Source organism: Fistularia commersonii, chromosome 4 (assembly GCF_037954325.1).
Source record: "Fistularia commersonii isolate RoL2024-O1a breed Wild chromosome 4, RoL_Fcom_v1.0, whole genome shotgun sequence".
NCBI lineage: Eukaryota > Metazoa > Chordata > Actinopteri > Syngnathiformes > Fistulariidae > Fistularia > Fistularia commersonii.
Window position 1 is genome coordinate 10,830,695 of NC_141287.1, and position 23,354 is coordinate 10,854,048.

Consider the following 23,354-nt stretch of genomic DNA (forward strand, 5'->3'; position numbering starts at 1 on the left):
CTGAGTGCCAGTGGTCTTCAGGTTGAAGCAAGGGTCATTTCTGGCTTTTGCCTGGCCATAGACAAAATCCACAAACAAAAAAAATTTGGAAAGATTCAATGTTCATCCTTGTGCCTAAAATCCACTGATAGACATTTGTATTGTCTTGCAAATTTGGTGGTAGCTTTTCTACTACTGGAGTAATGCCTCATGATGTGACAAGGTAACTGCAGATCTATCAATCTAAGTATTGCTTGACCGATCATCAGTGCAGAAGTCAAACTCATTCGTCATGTCAAACAATCTTGTATTTTTCTGTAACACCAATAGAGCAGTCAATCTCTTTCCTTAGATCCAGTTCTGTAACTGCCTCTATCATTCTGTTATGAATAACACCCGCAGGATACTGTCCTGGAGTAACAAACAGACTCCATTGAATGTTCCGAGCAGTGACGTTCTCTGATACTCAGAGTCAAGTCAATAATTTCTGGTCATCAGTAAAGAGTTTTAAGCGAATTTCCAGAATGCAGGTTAGCGGTTGACTGGATTTCAGGATCAGCCAGAGGTAATTTGGGCGAAAGTTAGTCACATACATTTACCGTAATTGTCGCTAAAGATAAAGATTGCACGCAACATCAGATGAATAGTTTTTTGAACATTTATTTGTCCGTACTCCATCTTCGACTGAAATGTTTGACCAAAGCTGAGGACACACAAGATGCTAGTCCATGGAGAGTCCTTCCCGACCTCATTTGTCAGCCCACCCATCACCATCGCTATATGTATCTTGGACGACTCTTATCAAACATCTCTGCTATTCTACACTTCCTCATACTATACCACATTTGCTCCCTTTGGATTCAGATGTAAGTCTTCTCTGCATCCGCAACAACAACATACATCTTTTACTGACCTTCTCTGTACTTCTTCATCAGCACTCTCAAAGCAAACCAAGCATCTGTAGTGCTGGGCATGGAACCATACTGCTGTTCACCACTAGTCTTTCCAAAAATCTTTCCTTGGTTCATCATTGCTGCAGCTTTGAACATCACCCTTACTTTTGAACGATGGCACGAGTACACCGTTCCTCAGACGTCCTCTCGTTCTCCAGGATACTGTTAACCAGTGAGAAACAATTGCCACATATCCAATCAACGCCTCCACCAGTATGTTATCAGGGCCTACTGCCCCTGCATTCTTATTCTCTTCAAAGCTACTCTGACTTGAAGCTTGCTGGTCCGGGGGTTCACTGGTCTAAACTCTTCCAAACTTTCATCCATCCATTGTCTCCTGTTTGTCTAACTCAAGGTCGCGGGGGATGCTGGAGCCTATTCCAGTTGCCATTGGGCGTGAGGTGGGGTACACTGTAGACTGGTCACCAGTCAATTGCAGGGCTATAGATACAGACAGACAACCATTCACTCTCAGTCGCACATCGGGGCAATTTTCCCAATTAACTTGCTGCATGTTTTGGGATTGTGGGGGGAAACAGGAGGAAACCCACGCAAACTCCACACAGAAAGGTCTCCTGTCAAAATCAAGCCGAGGTCCTTCTTGCTGTGAGGCTGAAGTGCTACTCGCTGTGCTACCACTCGCCCCTCCTCCAAACCTCTCCCTGTTAATTTTCTTCCTTCAGCAGATCTTTCAAGTACTTTTTCCATATTGCGCTTGTATTCTCCGCATTTGTATGTTTACATGTCATTTAATCACCCAGACCTGCTTATATCCTTCCTCTCTTAATCCTTGCTATGCCAGTCAATACAGGTCTCTCTCCTTCCTTAGTCTCCAGTTTCGCACTGGCCTCTCGTCTCACCTTTGCCACTTCACTTTTCATGTTACAAGGTTTTTCTTTGCACTCCAGTCAACTTACTTAATCTCTCTCGTGGTCTCACTGCTTCTTTGCTAACCGTCTCCCGACGGCTCTGCTGAACCTGCTCATTCTGCTGACAAGTCACATTTGCCTTGGTTACCAGTATCTGGTAGCCCTGCACTACCGCCTGTTTCAACTCCTCCCTCAAGATCTCAATACAGAATGCAATTTCAAATTGATTTGATTTATTTTTGCTTTTACATAAACTATAATGCTATCATAAATTCAAAATTTGAAATATTTTTTTCATCTGTCCCCCTGCACTACTTGATTTGTAACACCAGATGGTGCTTTGCATCAATTTGGATCTTGTATAATGCCAAGTCTCTCTTCTGCTTTTAACCTGAGCTTCACATAACCAGTGAATGAAAGTGAACAAAAATAGTGGTAGATCGGCTAGAATTTTAAAAAAAAAGGACACTAATGAAAATTTGAGGGCTGTCCTGTGAATTTCCACAGCAAAAATAACACTAGATTTTGTTTACAAAAAAAACAAGATGACTGGCTAATGTTATTTTTCTGTTGATAAACAAATTAATTTAATTGATATTTTATGCTTTTTATGCTTATTTTTCACCTACGCTGCTAATGGTATCAGTTTTCAAATCCAAATGTGTCCCCTCCAGCCAAAATGATTGCCCAACCCCGCACTGATACATAGTGACTGTAGGTCATCCATGGTTGTTAGTGACAAAGATGAAGATTGCCCGTCATGTCTGTACCCTCATTCCTCATCCGCAGCAAGTTTTTCCCTTTTTTCCGTCAGCTTTGCTTTTATATTCAGTATATTTGATCATGAACAACATTAGCATTTCACAATGCTCATTTTTTTTTTTTTTTTTTTGTTGGGACAAAAGACATTCCACTCTTCAATTCGAAAATACTTCAACACCCTCCGTAAACTTGCTAGCTGCCTTGGTGATTTTACCCCTCCACTATAAAACTAGCTTCCATAGCAGCTTCACTTTTTGTGATTTTGTTAATATATTTTGATTTGACATCAGGCTCTTTTAACTCTCATCTTTCTTTATCTTACATTGTTGTGGTGTTTTCCATAGTGCTGTCTTATGTTATTTACCTTAATTTCACCTACAAGTTTATCTGTAATGACCATAAACAGATATGTTGCCTCCCATATGTTATGAAACCCTAGGGCTTCAAAATTCATTTTTTGTATTGTGATTTTTTTTTCCTCCTTTTTTTGTGGCAGCTAAATGTCACTGTATAGGCCCATAACATAAATTATGTTTTATATTTGAAACCCCTGCATTGGCTCATGTATTCACGACTGACCAAAGATAAGTGTGCCATGATAGCAACAGGGAAGAGGGGGCGGGTCTCACAGCTCTTGGCTACACAGCAAATATGGTTGTGTAGGGAAGAGTGGTTTGTGGGATTTATGGTTTGAGTTGTGTGAATGCAGTTTGCAAGCAAACCATTAGTCAGAGTTATTCAATTTCATTTTGGACAAGATATATAAAATTTTTATGATGGGCCAGATGTGTCTCACAGTGTTGGAATTGGTGCCATAGTTACGCATTGGATTAACATATGTAAACTTAGGACAGCTCAAATCCCTCACCTCATTGTTGTTCCAGATTTTTTTTTTGCTGTTTTCCTTATGGCTGCTCCCTTCAGTAGGTGCACCAGTGAATCAACCCCATCCATCTAACAGCAACTAACTCCATGTCCTCTTTCACTTCATCCATAAGTCTTTAGTATTCCTCTAGACCCCCTTTGTGTCGGTTTCATCTTTAGTATCCTTCCAGAAATATATTCACTATCCCTCCTGTGTACACGACCAAACTATCTCATCCTGGCGTCTCTGACCTTATCTCTAAAACATTTAACGTGCTGTCCCACCCAGAGCCTCTCGCAACTCCCCCTTGAAAACCATACAACACTCTACCTTTTTCAGCTTCCACCAGTTAGTCCTCTGATCTGCCTTTGTCCCCTTCGTCTTCCTTGTCACCAGATTCATCCTTTAAGCCACCGTCATATGCTGTCTGGTTAGCTCCCCTCCAGAACTTTGCAGTCACTGATCCCCTTTAGATTATATCGTCTATACAAGATGTAGTCTACCTGTGGGCTCCTGTCTCCACTTTCATAAGTAACCCTATGTTCCTGAACCTTCTGGGGAAAAAGAGTAAAAATCTTTGTGTAGGATTCTAGTGTAATAACATCCTTCTCTGCAGCAAACACTGGCCTGCGCCATCCTGACAGCATTGCTCAGTGAGTTCTCCAGCTCTACTAAGACGAGCAGCATTGGCCTCAGCATGGAATTTCATGGAAGCTGCAAGCGTCAGTTTCAGGTTCGTTTTCCTTTTTTTCCAAGCTATTTTTTCGGCACAACATGCTTGTCCAACAAGTACATTGGTTAAATAAGTGTTTTTCTCCATTCTCTTTCACTTGATCTAATTACAGACTCTTGCCTTGTTTTTCACATCATAATCTGCATTTATCCCATTTTCTGTTTTTACTACATTGAAAATTTTAGGAGGAGGGCCTGCGACAGATTTTCATGGTCACTATAGAGGTACTTCAAGAGTTCAGCCGCAGAGAAAACCTCAATGCCCAGATGTCATCAGTTTTCCAGCGATATCTGTCTCTGGCCAACCAGGTCCTCAGCTGGAATTTTCTGCCACCAAATTATATCCTTTTTTCAAGGGGCAGAGGCCTTTAAGAGCAATTCAGAAAGCCGTCTTCATTATTTTCAGATCTTGATATGCAAATTTATAAAAAACAAAACCGAGGAGGTTTAGAGTAGAGTAGGTACTGGTTACAGTAGGAACTTGAAATGTTGGCTCCAGTCTTTGTTCAACCCTCCGTTGGGCAAAATCCTCTGTGTTGTGAAAAAGGTCTATAAAACCCTAACATTTGTATATTTGATATCATCATATGAACAAATTAAGTTTTAATGTATGCATGAAATGTTCCTGATAATTGTAATTTTTACTCATGAATCATGAACTACTCCAAAGTTACTGGCTTATAATAACATTTTCACTTAATACAGAAAAGCAAAAATTAAATTAATCAAATGCATTATAGGACAGCTCATTATTCAAGAACAAAACAAAAGTTTAATCATTCTTTTTTTCATAATCTTATATATTACAGATTTAGAATTCCTTTACTAATGGTTGATAATGAGGGAGTTACCATTTTATTTTAAATGGTGCAGCTCTTATATGCCTATTTTGTTTGGATTGAGCTTACTTTTCCTCTCATTCAAATGATCGGGGATTTTTTTTTTTTACTGTGCCAGCATCAGGACATATTTTAGAGAGATTGTGAAATGGCAGTATGTATGTGAATTAATAATGCACACATTTGTTTCCACGTTCCCTCGTGCTCTCTGCTTTGCTCTTGTTTTTCATCTCTTGATCTTGTGTGCCCATATCTGTTATATTTGCAGTTGTCACATGTCAAGTGAACTTTAGGCGCTTTATGCATTTGCATGCCTATGGCCAGGCTCATTATTACATAAATCCCAACCAGCCCGGTATCCTACTTGCCTGTCTGATGGGATCTGCAGTGGCGTTTGCTGCCTGCCACGGTTGTGTATCACTTTCAAAGAGGTGTTGGTCTCAATCCCTATGTCATTCAAGCAGCCTGAAACCCATGCTTTAGCTTGTTAAGGTTACTCTGGTTGTGTGAGGCATACATTTTTGACCTTTCACAGCTCTCTGTAATAAAGTGGAAATCAAATGACAAAAGTGTAATCTTGTTCAAGAAGTTCATGTTTCCTTGGCAGGATATAGAGCGTCACTAAAACAAATAAATAACAACAAAAAACATATTTAGGTTAATTGAAGACCAATTTGGCCCAAAGCTATGAATTTGACATTTACTGTCTGCATCCCTTTTCTGTGTTGCTCTGTGACTGCCTCTAGTGAAAGGTATACACATCTCCTTGAACTTCTTCTGAACGACTTAGTGGAAGTCGGTTGATTGACAGTTACCTTGTAGTTTTAGATTTTAACTTTTTACGAGTTAGCTAGACATTTTTCGCTAAACCTACAAACAGAGGAAAGGAACATGTAGCATTACTACCAGTTAGAAACAGAATTGGCAATTAAAATGGCAAATAAGTCGAACAGAAAACGTGACTTACCAGCTGCAAGGAGATTTTGCCAAGTCATTGGAAATCTGTTATCTTCTAGCCTACGTCCTTTATAAGCACCGTGTGCTTGCTATTTGAAAAAAACTATAATTGTTTCATACTCAAAGTCAATAGGGGCAAGCATATTACTAGAGGGCTTGCATATCCATATGTTTAGGATGAAGTAATGACGAGTTGGGTGAACTTCTACTTTTAACAGTCAATTTACTTGTATTCACGTAGCCATGCCTTTTAAACTTTGGTTACTGACAGGAATATTGAGACTGTTGAGGCAATAATTTTAGTTACTTCATTAATCACTTGCGGGAAAGTATTGGCTGCATTTTACCTTCCATGGATGAACTATGAGCAGTGGGCAGAGAAGAATGCTGTTACTACTGGAGCCCTGCTAGCTCCAAATAGAGGTGAATGGCCCTGGTGTTTGCTCTCTCAAACTTAAGTGACTTAATTTGCAAGTGTGGGTAGTTCAACTCTTTAGAGAAAACCTTTGCCTTTTTAAGGAGCTTTGTTTTTCCTAGTTTTATCATTTTCTCCAAATAGGCAGTACCACAGTACCATGTCCTACAACACTCCCACATGACATTAGACCTTGTCAAATCCAGTAAAATCAAGGGGCATCTGTCTCCATTACGATTTTGGTTGCATAAAGGTTCTCTCTCTCACACACATACACATACACACACATGCTTCAGACATAAATAAATATGTACACGGTGAATAGAATGCACAGAAAATAAGGCACTGTGGAAAAATTCCCCCAGATTTACCACACTTTTTAGAGTATTGAATTTATAGGTAGCAAAGTAATTGCTTATTTAAAGGTGGAATATTGCAAGCAAGAGAGAGGCAGAAATTATGGCAAGTTTAGAGGCTGTAGAATTTTACAAATATTGTGGTAATGCAGTTATTGCAGGTTTGATGGTAGCAGTCTTATCGAGTTGATGTGTGTTCAGTCTTGTCTTGGACCAGAGAAAGACAGAGATCACATCCACAGCATTGTGTGGTCTATGGAAGTGAATATTGCCTTGAAATCTCAAATGAGCAACAATTCACAAGGGAAAAAAGAAACCCTCTGTTTGTTATATTTCAGCAAACCTCGGTCTGAAATAGGCCACTTTTTTCCTTTTTAGCACTGCTAGAAGTGTATATCAGTGTGGATATTACAGTTCTTATTGAAAAATATCAGTAATGTAGTAAGTATATGTGTGCACATTTACTTTGAAACTTGGACATTATTTCATTGTGTGGAGTGATATGAATAATACAACTTTTTTTGTTTGCGGCTTTAAATCCTCTCAGGTCTTTCTTTTTTTTTCTCTCAATTTACATATAAGAAATAAATCAATTTTTTTCTATGGCTTTAGAGTTTCGAGTTTTAGAAAATATCAAATCACTCCCCCCATACTACCCATCTAGGCATTTAGATTGAAGGATATTTATTGCCTGTGGCAGTATACTGTGTAACAGCCTTGGATAAAAGACGGGTATGTGACACGTGATCATGTTGCGATATTGGCATTGTCTTCAGTAGCTCAAAGTAGGTGATAAAAGGGTTGAGGAGTAGAAGAGAAGAGGAAGGAAAAGGTGGCTGTGGGGCTGTGAGGAGGTATTCTTTGACTGTTATTTCATACGGCGCGTGTGCATTAAATGACTTAAGACAGGATATATCACTTAAACCCCACCACTTGCCCAAGCATAGTGCTACACTCCTCAGATGGCTGTTGCCAGATGCTCAGCCGTGTTTTTGTGGAGGCAACCCAGGATTAAATATCATGAATACAGGAGAGATCGCTTATTGTCAGGCATCTTAAATAAGTTTAAAGAGGGAAGAAAATACAAACATATTGATCTCCAGTTTAGCTATATTCAAGTGAAACTAGAAATAAGAGAGTGCCCCCCCCCCCCCTTCCCCTAATTTTTTGTTATACTGCTCCTATTTCCTTTTACATCAGTATTAATAATTCATATATGGTAGCAAATGATACATGCATGAACAAGCTTGATCAATCTTTTGGTCCAAAATGTGTCTTTTGGCTTTTCGGGCCACAAATATCAGCTTCTCGTGCACTCAGAACATTCACTGCCAGTGTTGTCCTGCAACCATGAGGTTAACTTATACGTAACAGCACATGATGAATTACACCCCATCAAGGAAAGAATAATGACTGAATATTTTATCTATGCTGCCTCTTGTTTGATAGAAAGAGCTGTATTTAGATGGGGATGTTTCATTTTGTTGTGTATGCCCTTGTTACTTGGGTTAACTATTTTTTTGACAGCCGAAGTTGTGCATGTATATTTTTTCACATTGATTTAAAGTAATGTTTCATAATTAACATTTGCATGTGAGTTTAAGTCTTCCACCCCTTCAGTAGAAAATTGACGTGCCACATTACATACTCTAAGCCTGTTGCAGGGGATAAAATGGTAGCAGGTGATATCTTTTAAAAACTCACCTACCACATGTCCTGATCACTCCACGGACATGAGTCATCCTGGTAACTTGCTTTTGTGATGACATCCTGAATGATAGTTTGATGCCAAATAAAAAAGTTTTACTGCGTCTATGAGTTTAGCGGCTAACCCTGCAGAAGCAGCGGCTCATTCCTCACATGACAGGTTGCTCGCATGGTCAGCCTGCTTCATATTGCAGTAAAATCAATTAGGTTCAAAATTGATTTGAACCCGACACTGTTGATTTTTTTTTTTTTTTTTGTCCGTTCCTCTTTTTTTTGTTTTTAAGTGCCCTGCATGTGAGATCAAGAAGCGACTAGATATTACAAAAGGCTTATGGTAGTTCCAGTGGGCTATCTGGTGGCATTGATTAAATACTGCAAGTGAGATTAATTAATCCCTCCAGGCTGCAGAAAAGAACCGTGCTGGTCAGATCTTTTCATGAAATCATTGTGGGCCAAATTCAAAGCCAATTTCTTGTTACCGTAATTTCCAGACTATTTAGTGCACCTGAATATAAGCCATACTGGCCAAAAATTAATAGATATATGTGTACATATATAGGCCGCACTTGTCTATAAGCCGGTGGTGTCCACGTTGTAACATGTGTTTTTGTAAATCTCTCTTTTTTTTACTATTAATGAAATACATACCAGTAACCTCAACAAAAACATACTGGATGTTTTTTTCTGAACAGTACCTGTAACACGGCTGATGAATAAGATTAATAATAAATAACACAAGGAACAGTTGCACTTATATGGCTTTCTCGTAAGGGAATGAGGAATAAGGAAAAACACTTCTCATGTCTCCATCTTGATGAGCGTTTTTTTATGCAGTCAAATTGTGAGAGAAAACAGTTAAGAATAAAATTAAGTAATTTTAATAAATGTACTTGACTTCTATCTTTTTTGATTAAACTTGGTCTGGGTCTTTGGCGAACATTTAATCTTTTCTGTGCTTGGCAGGTACCTTTTGGATATTGATCATTCCTCGGACCTCTTTTCTTCTTGCGGAATCTCTAGGATGGTTCGGACAACCTGTGTTGTAGTTGCAGAGACTTGTCTTTAAAAAAAAAACATTTGATTTAGAATACCGCAACAGCAACTGGCTGTATTTAATGCAAATGACACAGGAATTCTTTTAAGCAAGCAAAAAAAAATTGCAGTGCACTCCATAGATCTGCAGTACATCCATTTCTGTCTCATTCCTTCCATCAGAAAAGTTGCGCCAGAGGTCGTTTCCCCTCACCAGCAACTATTTTTAACAGTCTGACAGGCAACTGTTGGGCAGACACGCAGACACACACGCGCAGCCTCATAGATCCTTTGACAGGTGCCAACTTTTGTGCGGAAAAGTGTACTGTGGTGTGGCATGTGTGCATGGGGAGTGACTATAGGCTGAGGTTGGAGGAATGCATTACCTCACCGGCCTCTGGCTTTGATCAAACATTCCTCTGGATATTTCATCTTGCTACAGTGTTGTGATACAGTTTTATGGTGGCCACAGAATAACGATGAATGCACTTGAAATAATAATAAAATAGAAGGACACAGTAGTTGCATACTTACCTACCCCATCAAAGAGTCAGATGTCACAAGACAATTTTCATGTAATAAATCTGGGAGTAAGATAGGCATTTAGAGCTTAAAATGAGTGGGGGGAAAAAAAATCAGTTTCGTTCCTAACACACAGACAAATAAATATTCTGGTGTCATCTTAAATGAAATAATTAAATTAATAGTGTTTTTAAAAGTCACCTGGTCACAACAACTCCAGTATCAGCCTTTTCTTTTCTTGGCTTTGTAAACTCATTTTGGAGTTATTAACTCTTGCTGTTTGAATAAATACATCTCTCAAAGATTTTGTTTAATAATTCTGTACTAATAATAATAATCATTTGAATATGAACTATAGTTAAGTCATTGAGGGAGCTGACATGGAAATATCCTTGTAATTTTGTTTCATTATTGCAGAGAGCACGAAGATTGGACATTTTGATGAGTGAGTAGAACGTCAATTGAAAAAGAATTTGAGAGAATTTAAGGTTAAACAAAGAGTCCGTTCACGCTTGACGGAGGGAAAAAATGTGAATTTGATCCTCGTCTAAGAAGAATAAATGGAGAAGCAATAGAAAGATGACTGGCCAATGAGAAGAGGGTGTTTTTCAGGGAAGAGAAGGGATTTAATAATATGTGGAGCAGCATACTGAACTGTCCTGCAATGCTTCAATTGACTAAGGCAACTTATGAAAAGGGTCAAAGAAAGAGGGAACTAGAGGCATTTGGTCAAGGGCAAAAAGAATACTAGGAAAGAAAACAGAAGAATCTTGTAGATGAATTTCAAGGCTCATGATAGAGGCTGAGAAGTAATAGAACACAAAAGAATGGAGAAACCAAGCAGGAACCAAGCACTAAAAAAAGACCCTCTTCTGTTCCATTAAGTGACGGCTTTGATAAGTGTTAGAGGTAGTTATTTCGAGTTTTTCTGTGATCCGTGATATGTCACTGAAGGAGATCAAATTTCCTGTGCCGCCATGTTGAGAAGAGCCGGCGGGTTCTGTGTGGTACTCCGCCTCACTGTCATCCTCCTCATGCTTTTGTTAGCCTTAACTAACAGCGGGTCACCGGGGCGCCACTACATTGCTATGTTTGAGGCTATGCAGAATGTCACACTCAAGCCTACAGAGTCCTGGAGGGAAGCCCTGCTGGATACCCGTGTCATGGACCTCTTCTTTACCGTGAGTAACTTGTTAAGTCTTTTTCATTCATTGGGGATCTGTTGGTCCGAAACATTTGTCTTCACAGTTTAAAAGTTGTTAGTTTAATTTTGTTGACTTCGCAGTCTACTTTATTGACTTCATTTAACTTCATAATTCGTTTCATCCCATTGCCTTCCATCACTTTTTATTTCATTTTGTCATGAAACTCACAGACCCCTTTTTACATTTGGTTTTAGTATTATTTTGTTTTTCTTCTGTAAATCAGGCAGCTTTGAGCCTGTTTAATCTAGATCAACCAGAAATTGGTTTGGACCTATATTTCTCCCTTTTTTTCAGTTTTCTCAGTATCCTAGATTTTATTTTTTATTATATATTCAGTATTAATATAATCTTATATTATATTTATTTATAAAACTCATCGCCTATTCCAATTAGGTTAAGAAATTGCCTTTTGGTATTGCACTTGTGGACCTTCAATTTTTTCTTTTTTCTTTTTGTAAAATCAATGGTATGTCCAGTTTCCTGGATCTACCATTAAAGAATCAGAAATACATAACTTGTTCCCAAGGAAATTCAGTCAGAAAATTAAGTTAAAGTTAAAATTTCATTATTGTTTATGACAGTAGTATCGCGAAATTGAAATACTTACAGTCGAATTTTTAGAGTTTTCCAGTTCAGAGAACAGCCTGGTGAGAAATATTTGTATTTTTATGTGGTGACATGACTTATACATGAAAAGTAAAGTGTGTGCAAAAGATATGTGGGCTGAAGGTCTCAGCATCTTTTCAACATTTCTCCATACTCACTCCCGCTCTCAAGCTATCATACCACCACTAACACAATATACTTCCTCAACTGTCATTAATCCATCCAAGGTCATTCTTGCTGCTTTAGGAAATGCCTCTATTATCTAATTAAGATTTTTTAATTATGTCCTTGGATATTTGATTACCACTGGACTTTTGATGAAAGACATTAGAATTGAGTTGTATTAAATGAAATGGCAATGTAAAAAATTAGGATTTATATTGTAGCAAAATAAAAGTCTGCATTTCAGTAAAGGGCATTGTTCTCTTTCTTCTTTCTTTTGTGTTGCTCCCAATAGCAAAACAACTAAGCCTTTTTAAATTTATGTATTTACAAATTATATATTTTTTAGCTTGAACCAATTATCTAATGAAAATCTCCTTAATAGTAATTATTTTGATAATAATTGATAATGATAATAAAGAAATTAAAGTAGTAATAATAATAGTCTGATTGTTCATACTATCAGAAATATCAAATAATACTGATTGAATCATTTGTAGACTTTTTCCTTTTCTATACAACTGTGTCCAAATCACTGGCAATGTATTAACTGAATATTAAGTAGCAAGGTAAAATTAATGAAAACGTTTGTCGTCCAAGTGCCGCTCAAGTCAATGTTTTAGTATGCAACACTCAAATTGAAATATTGCATTTTCTTTCTTATATTCAGTCCCAATTGTTTTATAATATCTTCGAAACAAAAGTGAAGTTACATAAGCAAACACTGGCTACCGTGTGTGTGATTCTGATTTATCCTTCCGGATCAATATGACTGAATTCATGCGAAGCGCATCACTTGTTATCATCAATTGAACATCATCCCTTTTCAGTGTACAAACCAATCTTTAGAACTTGATAGGCCAAATTAAAAGAAATTCACTTTTCTTTCTTTTTTTTTTTTTCTCCACTGTTCCTGCTGGAATCTGCAAGATGTTTCGTGTTAGTTTCAGTTTTCACTTCTCAAGTGTCATATATCTCTCTCTCTGGTATTTCTAGTAGCTCAATTGTTTGTTATTGTAGGGCTGTTGTGGTACCCTCAGCTGTCTGTCTGTCTGTGCGCGTGCATGCGTACTTGCGTGCGTTTGTGTGTGTTTAACGGATTCCTCTGCTGTCTCAGCTGCTGCGTCTACTCAGCTTTGATGGGTAACACGACGGCCTGTGTGCGTGTGTCAAGACACTTGCCATCCACAACAGACCAGTGATAGGATTAGAGGGGGGGCTGTTAACAACCACATTAAGCTCAGCGCACACACACACACGCTCACACACACGTTCACAACTATCCTTGTTTGGATATCAAACTGGCTTCCTTTTATTGTGGACAACCTTACTTGAAACCCTTATTTATGCCTAAACCTATACTAAATAAGTGAGAGAGGCTTCTTCAGAGCTGAAAAACTGAAGAAGTGAGGGGTGAAACATCTTCAAGTGAAGAAATTCAAGTCCAGTTGCCAAGATAAAAAGATTTTGACAAGAATTCGCCATGAACTGGATGACTGAGAACGTCCACAGACATGTTGAATTTATCGTTAGTGATCTATGTATCACAACCTGAACAAATAAAGAAAAAAACGTAATTTTCAAAATTTCCTATCTATGATCAGCTATAGAACCAAACACCCAAAGTATCAGTGCAATACCCATTGCAAGCACAGGAACTTAACTGTGTTTTTTTTTTTATAAAAACTTCACAGGTTGTTTGTTTCATCTCATTTACGCTGGACTCGCACCATACAGTATTCGCAGTCAGAGACTTAAAACTGAAAGTCGAAAGGAAATCATAAGAGTCTTATTGGAGTCTCATTGTGTTGCTGTCATTTCGGTTGTTAAGTGCAAGATGGTAATCTTAGAGTCTTAGTGCAGTCATAGCTCAGTCTTTTCCTAGTCTTGGGCCTACGACAATATAAAACATGTTTGATGTTATCGCAAGTCCTTCAGTCTTTACGGTGATGTAACACAATCAGCTACCAATAGAGGAACTCCAACAAAGCTGTGAAAGGAAACCTGTCAGACAAACAATCGCCAGAGTGTATTGGCGGTGGAGACGGTATTTGTTGGCTGTATGGATAAACCATAATCGGGAGGACGTCCCAATCAATATGGGGCATCCACAAAGACGAGCAGATGGTGGAGCTGTAGGCAGAGCAGCCCAGCTTGTATGATGTCCAACACATAAGGACCGAGTGGAAAAGGAAAAACGCTGGACTGAAATAGGGTCTTTTCCAAGTCTTTTCAAAGTCTTTAGATGCAAGATCATAAATGTAAGATTCACGAGTCATTGTAGGCTAAGTTGAGACTAAAAACCCTAAAAACTAGTCTTTAGATGTGAGCTGTTGTGAGATGATAGTTTTCCATGAGTCTTTTCCAAATCAGTAAAAAGTCTTTAGATTTAGTGTAATTTGGGATTACAGTTGTGAAACATTTGTGAACTGAAGAAGCCTCTCAGATGAGGGGTGAAACATCTTCAAGTGATGAAATTTCTATAGTTTCTTGAGTACAGAGAGTTTGTCCTCTCATCCAAGAGGCTTCTACAGTTCTTACAGACTGCTAGGAGTTTCTGGCACGTGCTGGGGTTGGACACTGGCTTAGGTTGAAAGCTGTTCATTATGAGGACAGATGGTTTGAGAGAGTAGGCAAAGAAGCCATCATTATTAAACTGGAGAGAACATCACTTAACAGAGGAGGGGGGTCTCTTGACACAACCTTTCATCCACGTACAACTTGGCGCTACGACCCATCCCAAGACAGATCAACAAGTACCCACATACAGAACCAGCTGCTCCCTACAACTCGCTTTGAGAGGTCAACAACCCACACCATGTCCGAGCCTCAACTCGATTTATTGGCCGATGAGTTAATGAACTTCTTTTGTTTTCCAGCAGTCTACACGTTGGCTGTATGACCCTCTGTTTGAACACCAACTCAGGAGTGCTGAGAGTGATTCTCTCTCTTTACTTACTATCCAACCAAGCATGCAATTCATGTGATGCCATTTGTTTGTCCATTGTCACTTCTGGCGTCACTTTTGAGCTGTATCATAAAGAGGGATTCCACGATTGTTTATCCAGTAGTGTCATTTCCACTTTCTACCAGTTACAATTGCAGCGTACAAGGCATCCACCAATGCAATTTGTAAATGTTTTACTGCTGGGCCAAGCACTGGGATTACTTTCCTTTTCTGAAAACACCAAGATCAGTAGCATAGTGGGCAACCTATTAGGGTTGTAAGAATAACGAGCATCAACCACCTTTGGTAAAATGAACACAATCAACAAATCTGTTTTGGTTTTTTTTTGTTTTTTTTTTAATGGAGATTTAGCACCCATTGCTTTGCCCCTTGGACTACAGTTTAACTTCCTTGTGAGGCATATTGAGATATTGAATTATGCATTATACACAAAAACAATGTTTACTCAGTGTCACAATATCTATGACTGTTCACAAAAGAAAAAAAAAGCATTACACAACATGGTTACCATCATGCGGGTGTAACCTTGTAAAATATCAGTGACGACTTAAAAAAATTACAATAACATGGTTTTCAGTAGATTGAAACCTATAATATTCCAATGACTTGCCCTGAATGGAGTCAGCCATGGTTGCACAAATGGCACAGTAATAGCTGCTTGTGTAAAATGGGCTACCAAACAATTTTAGGGATTTTGAAAAGTAGTCATTAGATCACATATTTCTTAATGTTATTATAGCTCAAGTTATTTTCTATCATGTGAGTGCCCTTTATGCATAGTCTATCAGTAAATTGTAAATTACTGGTGCCCCCTAAATATCTCACCCATAGATGCCATGTTGATTATGCACACACAGCAGTCTCACATGACCTCTGAGCAGCATGTCGCCAAAGAGAGGGTAGCTTTGGAGAGAAACTTTCAGGAGGGATTCCAACAGGCTTTCCTTCCAATTGTCTGTATTTTGATGTTTTTGGTTTTTTTTTTGCGATACTGTATGTGTCACTTGAGCAGCAACTTTGTCATGGCTCAGGTCGTCATTGCTGGTTGTGGATGCTTTCTCCTTGTCAGAGCACTGACAGGTGGATATTTGGTGCTCCATGCGGGTATTAGGAACCAGACCCAAAAAAATGTAACTGGGGTCTATTTTATTAATTTTATTGGTATTTTTTCCTCTTTAGAATTGGGTTATTTTTCAGTGTTCGGCCTTAGATAATAACTGAAGAGTAGAAATTTGGGATTGCAGTCTGTGTGTATCTTGATTTTTGGTTTATTAATATCTTGTTTTTCAATCTTTTTCCTTCTATCTGTAATTCATTTTTATAATGTCTGAATTTACTGAAAAATATGTGGGTTCAAAATTTTTTGGAGAGCGATTTCTTGTATTTTACAAAATGTTAAAAGTAAATGGTACTTGCTTTGAGAATGCTAATTGAATGTACAAAGAAGGTCAGAGGGAGTTGCATTGTGCTTTTGTAGGCCTAGAAAAAGCATACGCCAGGGTGCCGAGATAGGAACTCTGGTATTGAATGAGGAACTCTGGAGTGGCAGAGAAGTATGTTAGACTGGTGCATGACATGTATGTTAGCTGTGAGAAAGTAGAGATGCGTGCTATAGGTGTAACAGAGAAGTTCAAGGTGGAGGTGGGACTTCATCAGGGATTAGCTCTGAGCCCCTTCTTGTTTGTAGTGGTGAATGACAGGCTGACAGATGAGGTTAGACAGGAATCTCCATGGATCGTGATGTTTGCAGATGACATTGTGATCTGTAGTTAGAGCAGGAAACAGGTTGAGGAACATCTTTAGAGGTGGAGGTATGCGCTGGAAAGGAGAGGAACGAAGGTTAGTTGCAGTAAGACAGAATATATGTGTGTGAATGAGAGGAACCCGGGTGGAATGGTGAGGCTACTGGGAGTGAAGATCAAGAAGTTTGAGGATTTCAAGATCTTGGGGTCAGCAGTCCAGAGCAATGGAGAGTGTAGAAAAGAGGTAAAGAAACGGGCTCAAGCAGGTTGGAATGAGTGGAGAAAAGTATCAGAGGTATTAGGTGATAGAAGACTATCAGCAGGAATGAAAGGAGGGGTGCACAGGACAGTGGTGAGACCAGCGATGCTGTATGGTCTAGAAACAGTGACGATGACGAAAAGACAGGAGGCAGAGCTGGAGGTCGCAGTGATGAAGATGTTGAGGTTCTCTTTTTGGGAGTAATGAGTATGAATAGGATCAGAGGCACACCACATGTTAGACGTTTTGGAGAGAAGGTCAGAGAAGCCAGACTGAGGTGGTGGGATCATGCACAGTGGAGGGCTAGTGAATATAATGGTAGACGGTTGGTGGAATTGGAGCTACCAGGCAGGAGGTCTTGAGGAAGACCGAAGTGAAGATTTATTGGACGCAGTGAGAGAGGACACAGAGAATAGGGTTCAATGGAGAAGGTTGATTTGCTGTGGCGACCCCTGAAGGGATGGGACGAAATGAGAAGAAGAAGAAGCAGATGAAGTAAAAGTAAATGGAACTGAACAGGGAACTTGAAAAAAATAAAGCATTTGTTAAAATCTGTGACCATGTGTGTACAGCTTGAGGTCTGCTATTGCAAATCTCATTGCCAAACCTATTCGATATTGAACTTGAATCTAATAAATTTAAATCATTCTAACCTGTCAGGTCGTGGGTCAAAGATCTTTGACCTCAGTCCTCAGATGTAGACATTGTACACAATCAACCCAGGATCAGCAGCATTGATTTCTGTTACAAAGTGAATGTTGCATTGGAATAGCTCTGCTTGATGAGTAGATGCCATTCAGTATGAATCATTTTCGGGGCCATGAAATCCACCAAAGCATCATCTCCTAATGCAAAGCAGATGAATATAGCAAAATAGTCTTGAAATCATTCGTAGAGAATTTGATTTAAGAATTATTTGAATGTCCATTGGATTTGTTGTGCATATTGTTGAGTTTCTCACTCCAGTTTCCCTGCTTTGGAAAGATTTTTTTAAACTTGCCCGAATCATAAAACTGTGACCAGACCCAAGTTCTATTTTATTCTCTGACTGCAAAAATTGAGCAGGTAATGTTTAATTTTGTTCACTCAATGTTTTGATCTGATCTACATGAAGTGCCAAATCCTACAGACAGTATTGGTTCAAATAGTCTTTATAAATTTTGTCCCTATTCGGCCTATTTATTTATATGTGAAACAATAGGTCACTGTGGTTCACCTTAGCATCCTTTTAGAAATGTATGGAGAAGCCACCTTTGTCAAGGGGCAATTATTTGGTATTCAGTTTGTTCATATATCGTCATTATTAATTTATTATACAGTGACAAATTATTAAGCTGGGCAAAACATCCTGCTCCTTGCATTCGGCTGTGAATTCATTTTTTCAATTCGTCTCATTTTGATTCCAAATTTCGAAAGTGGTGATAGGATTTATGAACAGAGTTTTTTAATGTCCCACAATTATCCTTTCCCCAAATTCTTATAGTTGAGATTGCAATTACTTCTTTATTTTCTATTATTTCTGTTAACATAATCCCAATTAAAACACTAAATTGCAGGGGGTTTGCTGCTCAGGATCCTTGTTTTGGGCACAATCTTCCTGGGCTCTCTGAAAATTAAAGAAATAGATGGCTTTGCATGCCGGGAGTTTTACATTGGTTATTCCTTGCTAGCACTGAATTACAATTCAGTTTCAGTTTGAAGTTTTTCTCAGAATTACAAATGTATTCATTATTTTAATTGAAATATGGATTTTTAATTGTCTGTTTTTGCCATGTTATTTTTTCTTTGTGTTAAGTGTTGAGAACTTTACAAAACAATTTCTTTTTGACATTTTAAATTGGATATTTGTGAGCAGTAAAGCTATTGGTGGGATTTACCAGTCCTGACAGTCAACAGCAGAAATTTTTTTGTATATTGCTTAAGAAGAAAAGAAAATCTCTTCTTACACGCAGTGATTATGCCGTTCTATTAAAAACATTTATTTCAAACAATTTATTTATGTAATTTTAGTAATGATTTTATTAGGAATTTAATTACACTCAACAGATCCATCTGCCTACTTAACTATTTGAAATTTGCATCGCTACATCTTTTACGATATAAAAGCAATAAATAAATGTTCTCACGTCGCATATCATACAGTCACCTGCATTAAGATAAGTACGGTAAAAATAAATTCATTCAACTGTATTCCTTAAAAGACATGAGTATTTCACTTCCGGCAGAACGATATTTAAAAGATACTGTTTCACTCGGTTGTATTGCACTCTGGGTACAGGGTATAAATACATAAATATCATCTTGCATTACACTTTTGATTGGCTATTGCATCACTTGTTCCTTTCCCATGACCGTCCATGTAGCCAGTTGTCCACCTCAAACTGCTGGGTGTTGCCATTATGAGTGCCTTTTTTGAAAGCTAAATGGAATACAAATCTCTCTTTCTCAGCCAATATTTATTATTTCTCTCATATAGTTGTCTCGAAGTCTCCCCATTCATCTAACCACAGAATACATTTGTTGTCGATAACACGCATTCATCTTGTATCTCTTAACTTTATCCAGCCTTGAAGTAACTGACATTACTGGCATGGCCTAGATCTTTTGATAGTGCAGCTGCTTTTGAGGAGCCTGCACTGTCCTTGGAGTTGACCTGCACCCCCCACCTCCCACCCCACTTTTTTTTTTGTCTTGCTCACTCACTTCACTCAGCACACCACTGCCTTCCACTTACTCCTCTTTAAGATGGTCTCAAGAGCGACAGACTTTATGACTACAGTTCGTGTGCAGCGTTAGCAGCTGAGATATTTTTTCAGGGCTGCAGTGCGGCCCATTATTCAGCTGCAGAACAGAGAGAAAATGTTTTTAACTGGACGTTTTGTATAAGCTGTTAATAAAAGGAGATGATTTGAGAAGTGATAAAAAAGACTACCAAAGAGAAGGATGTTGAAAGCTTAATTGCTTCTTTTATGGAGTATTAGGAATTTCAGAAGAAAGAAATCTTGTAGTACAGTATCAGTTGGAGAAAGGGAAGGGTGGGGGGCTGCACTGGCTTAGAAGAGAGCCAAAACATATTCTCAAAGCTGCACATGAATTGCTCATCTTTCAATCACTGTGATGAATATTAATGCCTGTGCTACCTATTCCTTTTTATTAGATTGTGAAAGCTCAGACCCAAAGCTCAGACCATTGAATTCAAAATGTTACATATGCATTCCCATCTTTCTTGAAACAGCCTTCCATCTGCATCAACTTTTCTCTTCCGGTATATATAGGGATCATTTGTATTTCTCAATTCCACTTGGTGAAAATTGCGTCGATGTGAATACACTGTAGTCTGATGGTGGGAAGCAGTCACATCACGGGTAACATGATTGGCATGAATTATGGGAAAAGTAGTTTATGGTTTGACTAATTTATTTTAAGACAGTCAGACCTTTCAAGATGCTCTACTTCATCCTAGTGGACTTTACATGGACATACACATTTTTGAGAATGTCAGTATGACACAGCCACTTCTTTTACTCCTGTCTTCGATCAAATTAACAGTTATAAAGCGATTACTTCCATAACACAGAAACAAGAAGACAAGAATGTAAATAACTTATTTCTTCCAGGTACACAGAAAAATTCGGGAGGATTCTGACATGGCCCAGGATTCCCTGCAGTGCCTGGCCCAGCTAGCCTCCATGCATGGACCAATCTTTCCAGATGAAAGCGCCCAGGTCTCTTACTTGGCTCACCTAGTGGAGGGACTGCTCAGCATGATCAATGGGTGAGGTGTTAGTATGACGAACAAGTGAAGACATAGTTTGTCACTTGGTCTTGATGAATTTGGCAGCAGCTGCTTACAGACTAAAACTAGTATTATTGCCTTAAGGACTTGTATTGTAGTTTCTAATGACGCTGGAAGCCAGAACTGGGCATACCGTGAAAGAAGAGTGCAGTTTGAAAGTCCCATTCATACAGAACACACTCAATGTGTCTGACTGAGGCCGATGCCTGGAATTGCTCCTGTCAAGCATCACAGGAAGAAAAGCAAGCCTGCATTGTCAGATATCAGAAATCCTGTTTTCACTGGAGACTGTTGAATTTTTGGCTCTATTGACCAAAATCCAACATGGCTTGGTTGTACTAGCATTTGCTCACTTACATGTGCACATGTTCAGAATACATTTTGGGTATTAAAACATATCTGACTACAGCATGATAATTGGTAATTAATCGGTCGCTAACAAAACAGCGCTTTCCAGCAACAGATTGGTCAATTACATAATGTTGACTTCTGTTGAATGACTTCCCGTGTCCTCAGTGAACAGTTCTGGGAGTGTTAAAACTGCTCTGTAGATGTTGCTTCTATATTTTTGGTTTCAGACATTTTCATTTACATTGTGTTGGGAGATTCTCCAAGTTGTTTCATTAATAGTTAAAGGTTTATAATTTTCATACTTTGAGAGATTGGACCTTTTTGACAAATTAAGATGGGTATTTGTTTTTTTTTTGTACTTTTGTACAATTTTTGAATAATTTTCTCAACTTTAATTACTGCTTCTGGATAATGCAAAAATATGAATAGAATTAAAGGTCCATGTTGAATTTGTTCAAATGTCATTTTAAATCTGTTATGTTTAGCGGTTAGTTGAACTGAACTACATTTACAGTGGAGTTCAAGTTAAACCAGTCTATAGGATCTATCAGCGTAGAATAATTCTCAGAAAAAGGTTTGGATCGATCTCCAAATATAGGGAATAAATTCTATTTCAATTTTAAAAATCTGAAAAACACATTGACTTGGATCAGAAGTGAACAAGAGTTTTACATAAGTTTTAAGCAGTAAAATTGTCATAGAAATGTGCATACATTTTTTTTTTTTTTTTTTTTAATACTTTTTTAGGATGCATATTCATTACTTAAGTAATCATTTTCTCTATTTGTTGAAATTGTGCCCAGGATTGAGATTGAGGACTCCGAGGCAGTCGGCATCGCCAACATCATCTCAAATTTGATCACGATGTTCCCCCGGAGCATTTTAACAGCCCTGCCCAGTGACCTCTTCTCATCTTTCATTAATTGCCTCACGCTGCTCACCTGCTCCTTTGGACGCAGTGCTACCTTAGAGGAGGTGGTAAGTTGCAATGCTCCAGATGCCTCATAATTCCAATCTATCACAAACATTACTGTCAAATTCAGGTGAATTGGAACAAACAGACCCATACACATATCTCTCTCCCTTTTTTTTTTTAACAAAAAATAAAATAAAATTGAAAACAAGTTCATAAATGCATTATTTATACTGCTGTTGAGTAAAGTTTAAGTGATAGCATAGTTTGAGCATATTTATAAGGAATATAAATAATTCTACAGAAAGGTGGTTTTGGCTGTAAATCAGGTACAAGGACCAAGAGTACTGTGTTTGTTGTACCGCTAATCATTGAGTTTAATTCTTTAAATCTCTTTTCCTTCCTACATGCTCAGCTGGATAAGGACGACATGGTGTATATGGAGGCGTACGACAAGCTGTTGGAGTCATGGCTGACCCTAGTCCAAGATGAGGAGCATTTTCCTCGTGGCTGTTTTCTGCAATCAGCAGTCCAGGTGTTCAACTCATACATTCAGTGCCACTTGGCTGCTCCTGACGGCACTCGTAATCTGGTGAGGTTCTGTCATCTTCTAACAGTAATCTGGCCACAGTAATCTCCAGTGTCTTTCTCAGTTTTTTACATATACACAAGTGTGTTGAACACACTATATAGCAAATGTATTTGCTCACCTGCCTTGACTTGCATATGAACTTAAGTGACATTCCTTTCCCAATGGGATGTGGGCTCAATATGATGTTGATCCACCCTTTGCAGCTACAATAGCTTAAACTCTTCTGGGAAGGCTGTCCAGGTTCAGGAGTGTTTATGGGAATTTTTGACCATTCTTTCAGAAGCGCATTTGAGAGGTCACATATTGATATTGGATGAGAAGGCCTGGCTCTCAGTCTCCGCACCTATTCATCCCAAAAGTGTTCTATCGGGTTTAAGTCAGGACTCTGTGCAGGCCAGTCAAGTTCATCCACACCAGACTCTGTCATTCATGTCTTTATGGACCAGTCATGTTGGAAAAAGAAGGGGTCAGCTCCAAACTGTTCCCACAAAGTTAGGAGTGTGGAATTGTCCCAAAATGTCTTTGTTTGCTGAAGCTTTCAGAGTTCCTTTCACTAGAATTAAGGGGCTAAGCCCAGCTCCTGAATAACAATCTCACACCATAACCCCCCCTCCACCAAACTTCACACTTGGCACAATGTAGTCAGACAAGTCCCGCACTCCTGGCTACTGCCAAACCCAGACTCATCCATCGGATTTCCAGATGGAAAAGCGCGATTCGTCACTCCAGGGAACGCGTCTCCACTGCTCTGGAGTGGAACGGCAGCGTGCTC

The 23,354-nt window shown here is 38.7% G+C and overlaps 1 protein-coding gene across 1 annotated transcript in view; it reads left to right on the plus strand.

Moving 5' to 3' along the window:
• xpo4 (exportin 4) overlaps positions 1-23,354 on the plus strand; it is a 58,726-nt gene that overhangs the window by 9,085 nt on the left and 26,287 nt on the right. Inside the window, exons 5-10 of the mRNA XM_086145286.1 lie at positions 4,045-4,161; positions 4,347-4,500; positions 11,057-11,169; positions 20,548-20,705; positions 21,881-22,055; positions 22,406-22,582. Of these exons, the coding sequence (XP_086001412.1) occupies positions 4,045-4,161; positions 4,347-4,500; positions 11,057-11,169; positions 20,548-20,705; positions 21,881-22,055; positions 22,406-22,582 (894 nt within the window). The remainder of the gene's footprint in view (positions 1-4,044; positions 4,162-4,346; positions 4,501-11,056; positions 11,170-20,547; positions 20,706-21,880; positions 22,056-22,405; positions 22,583-23,354) is intronic.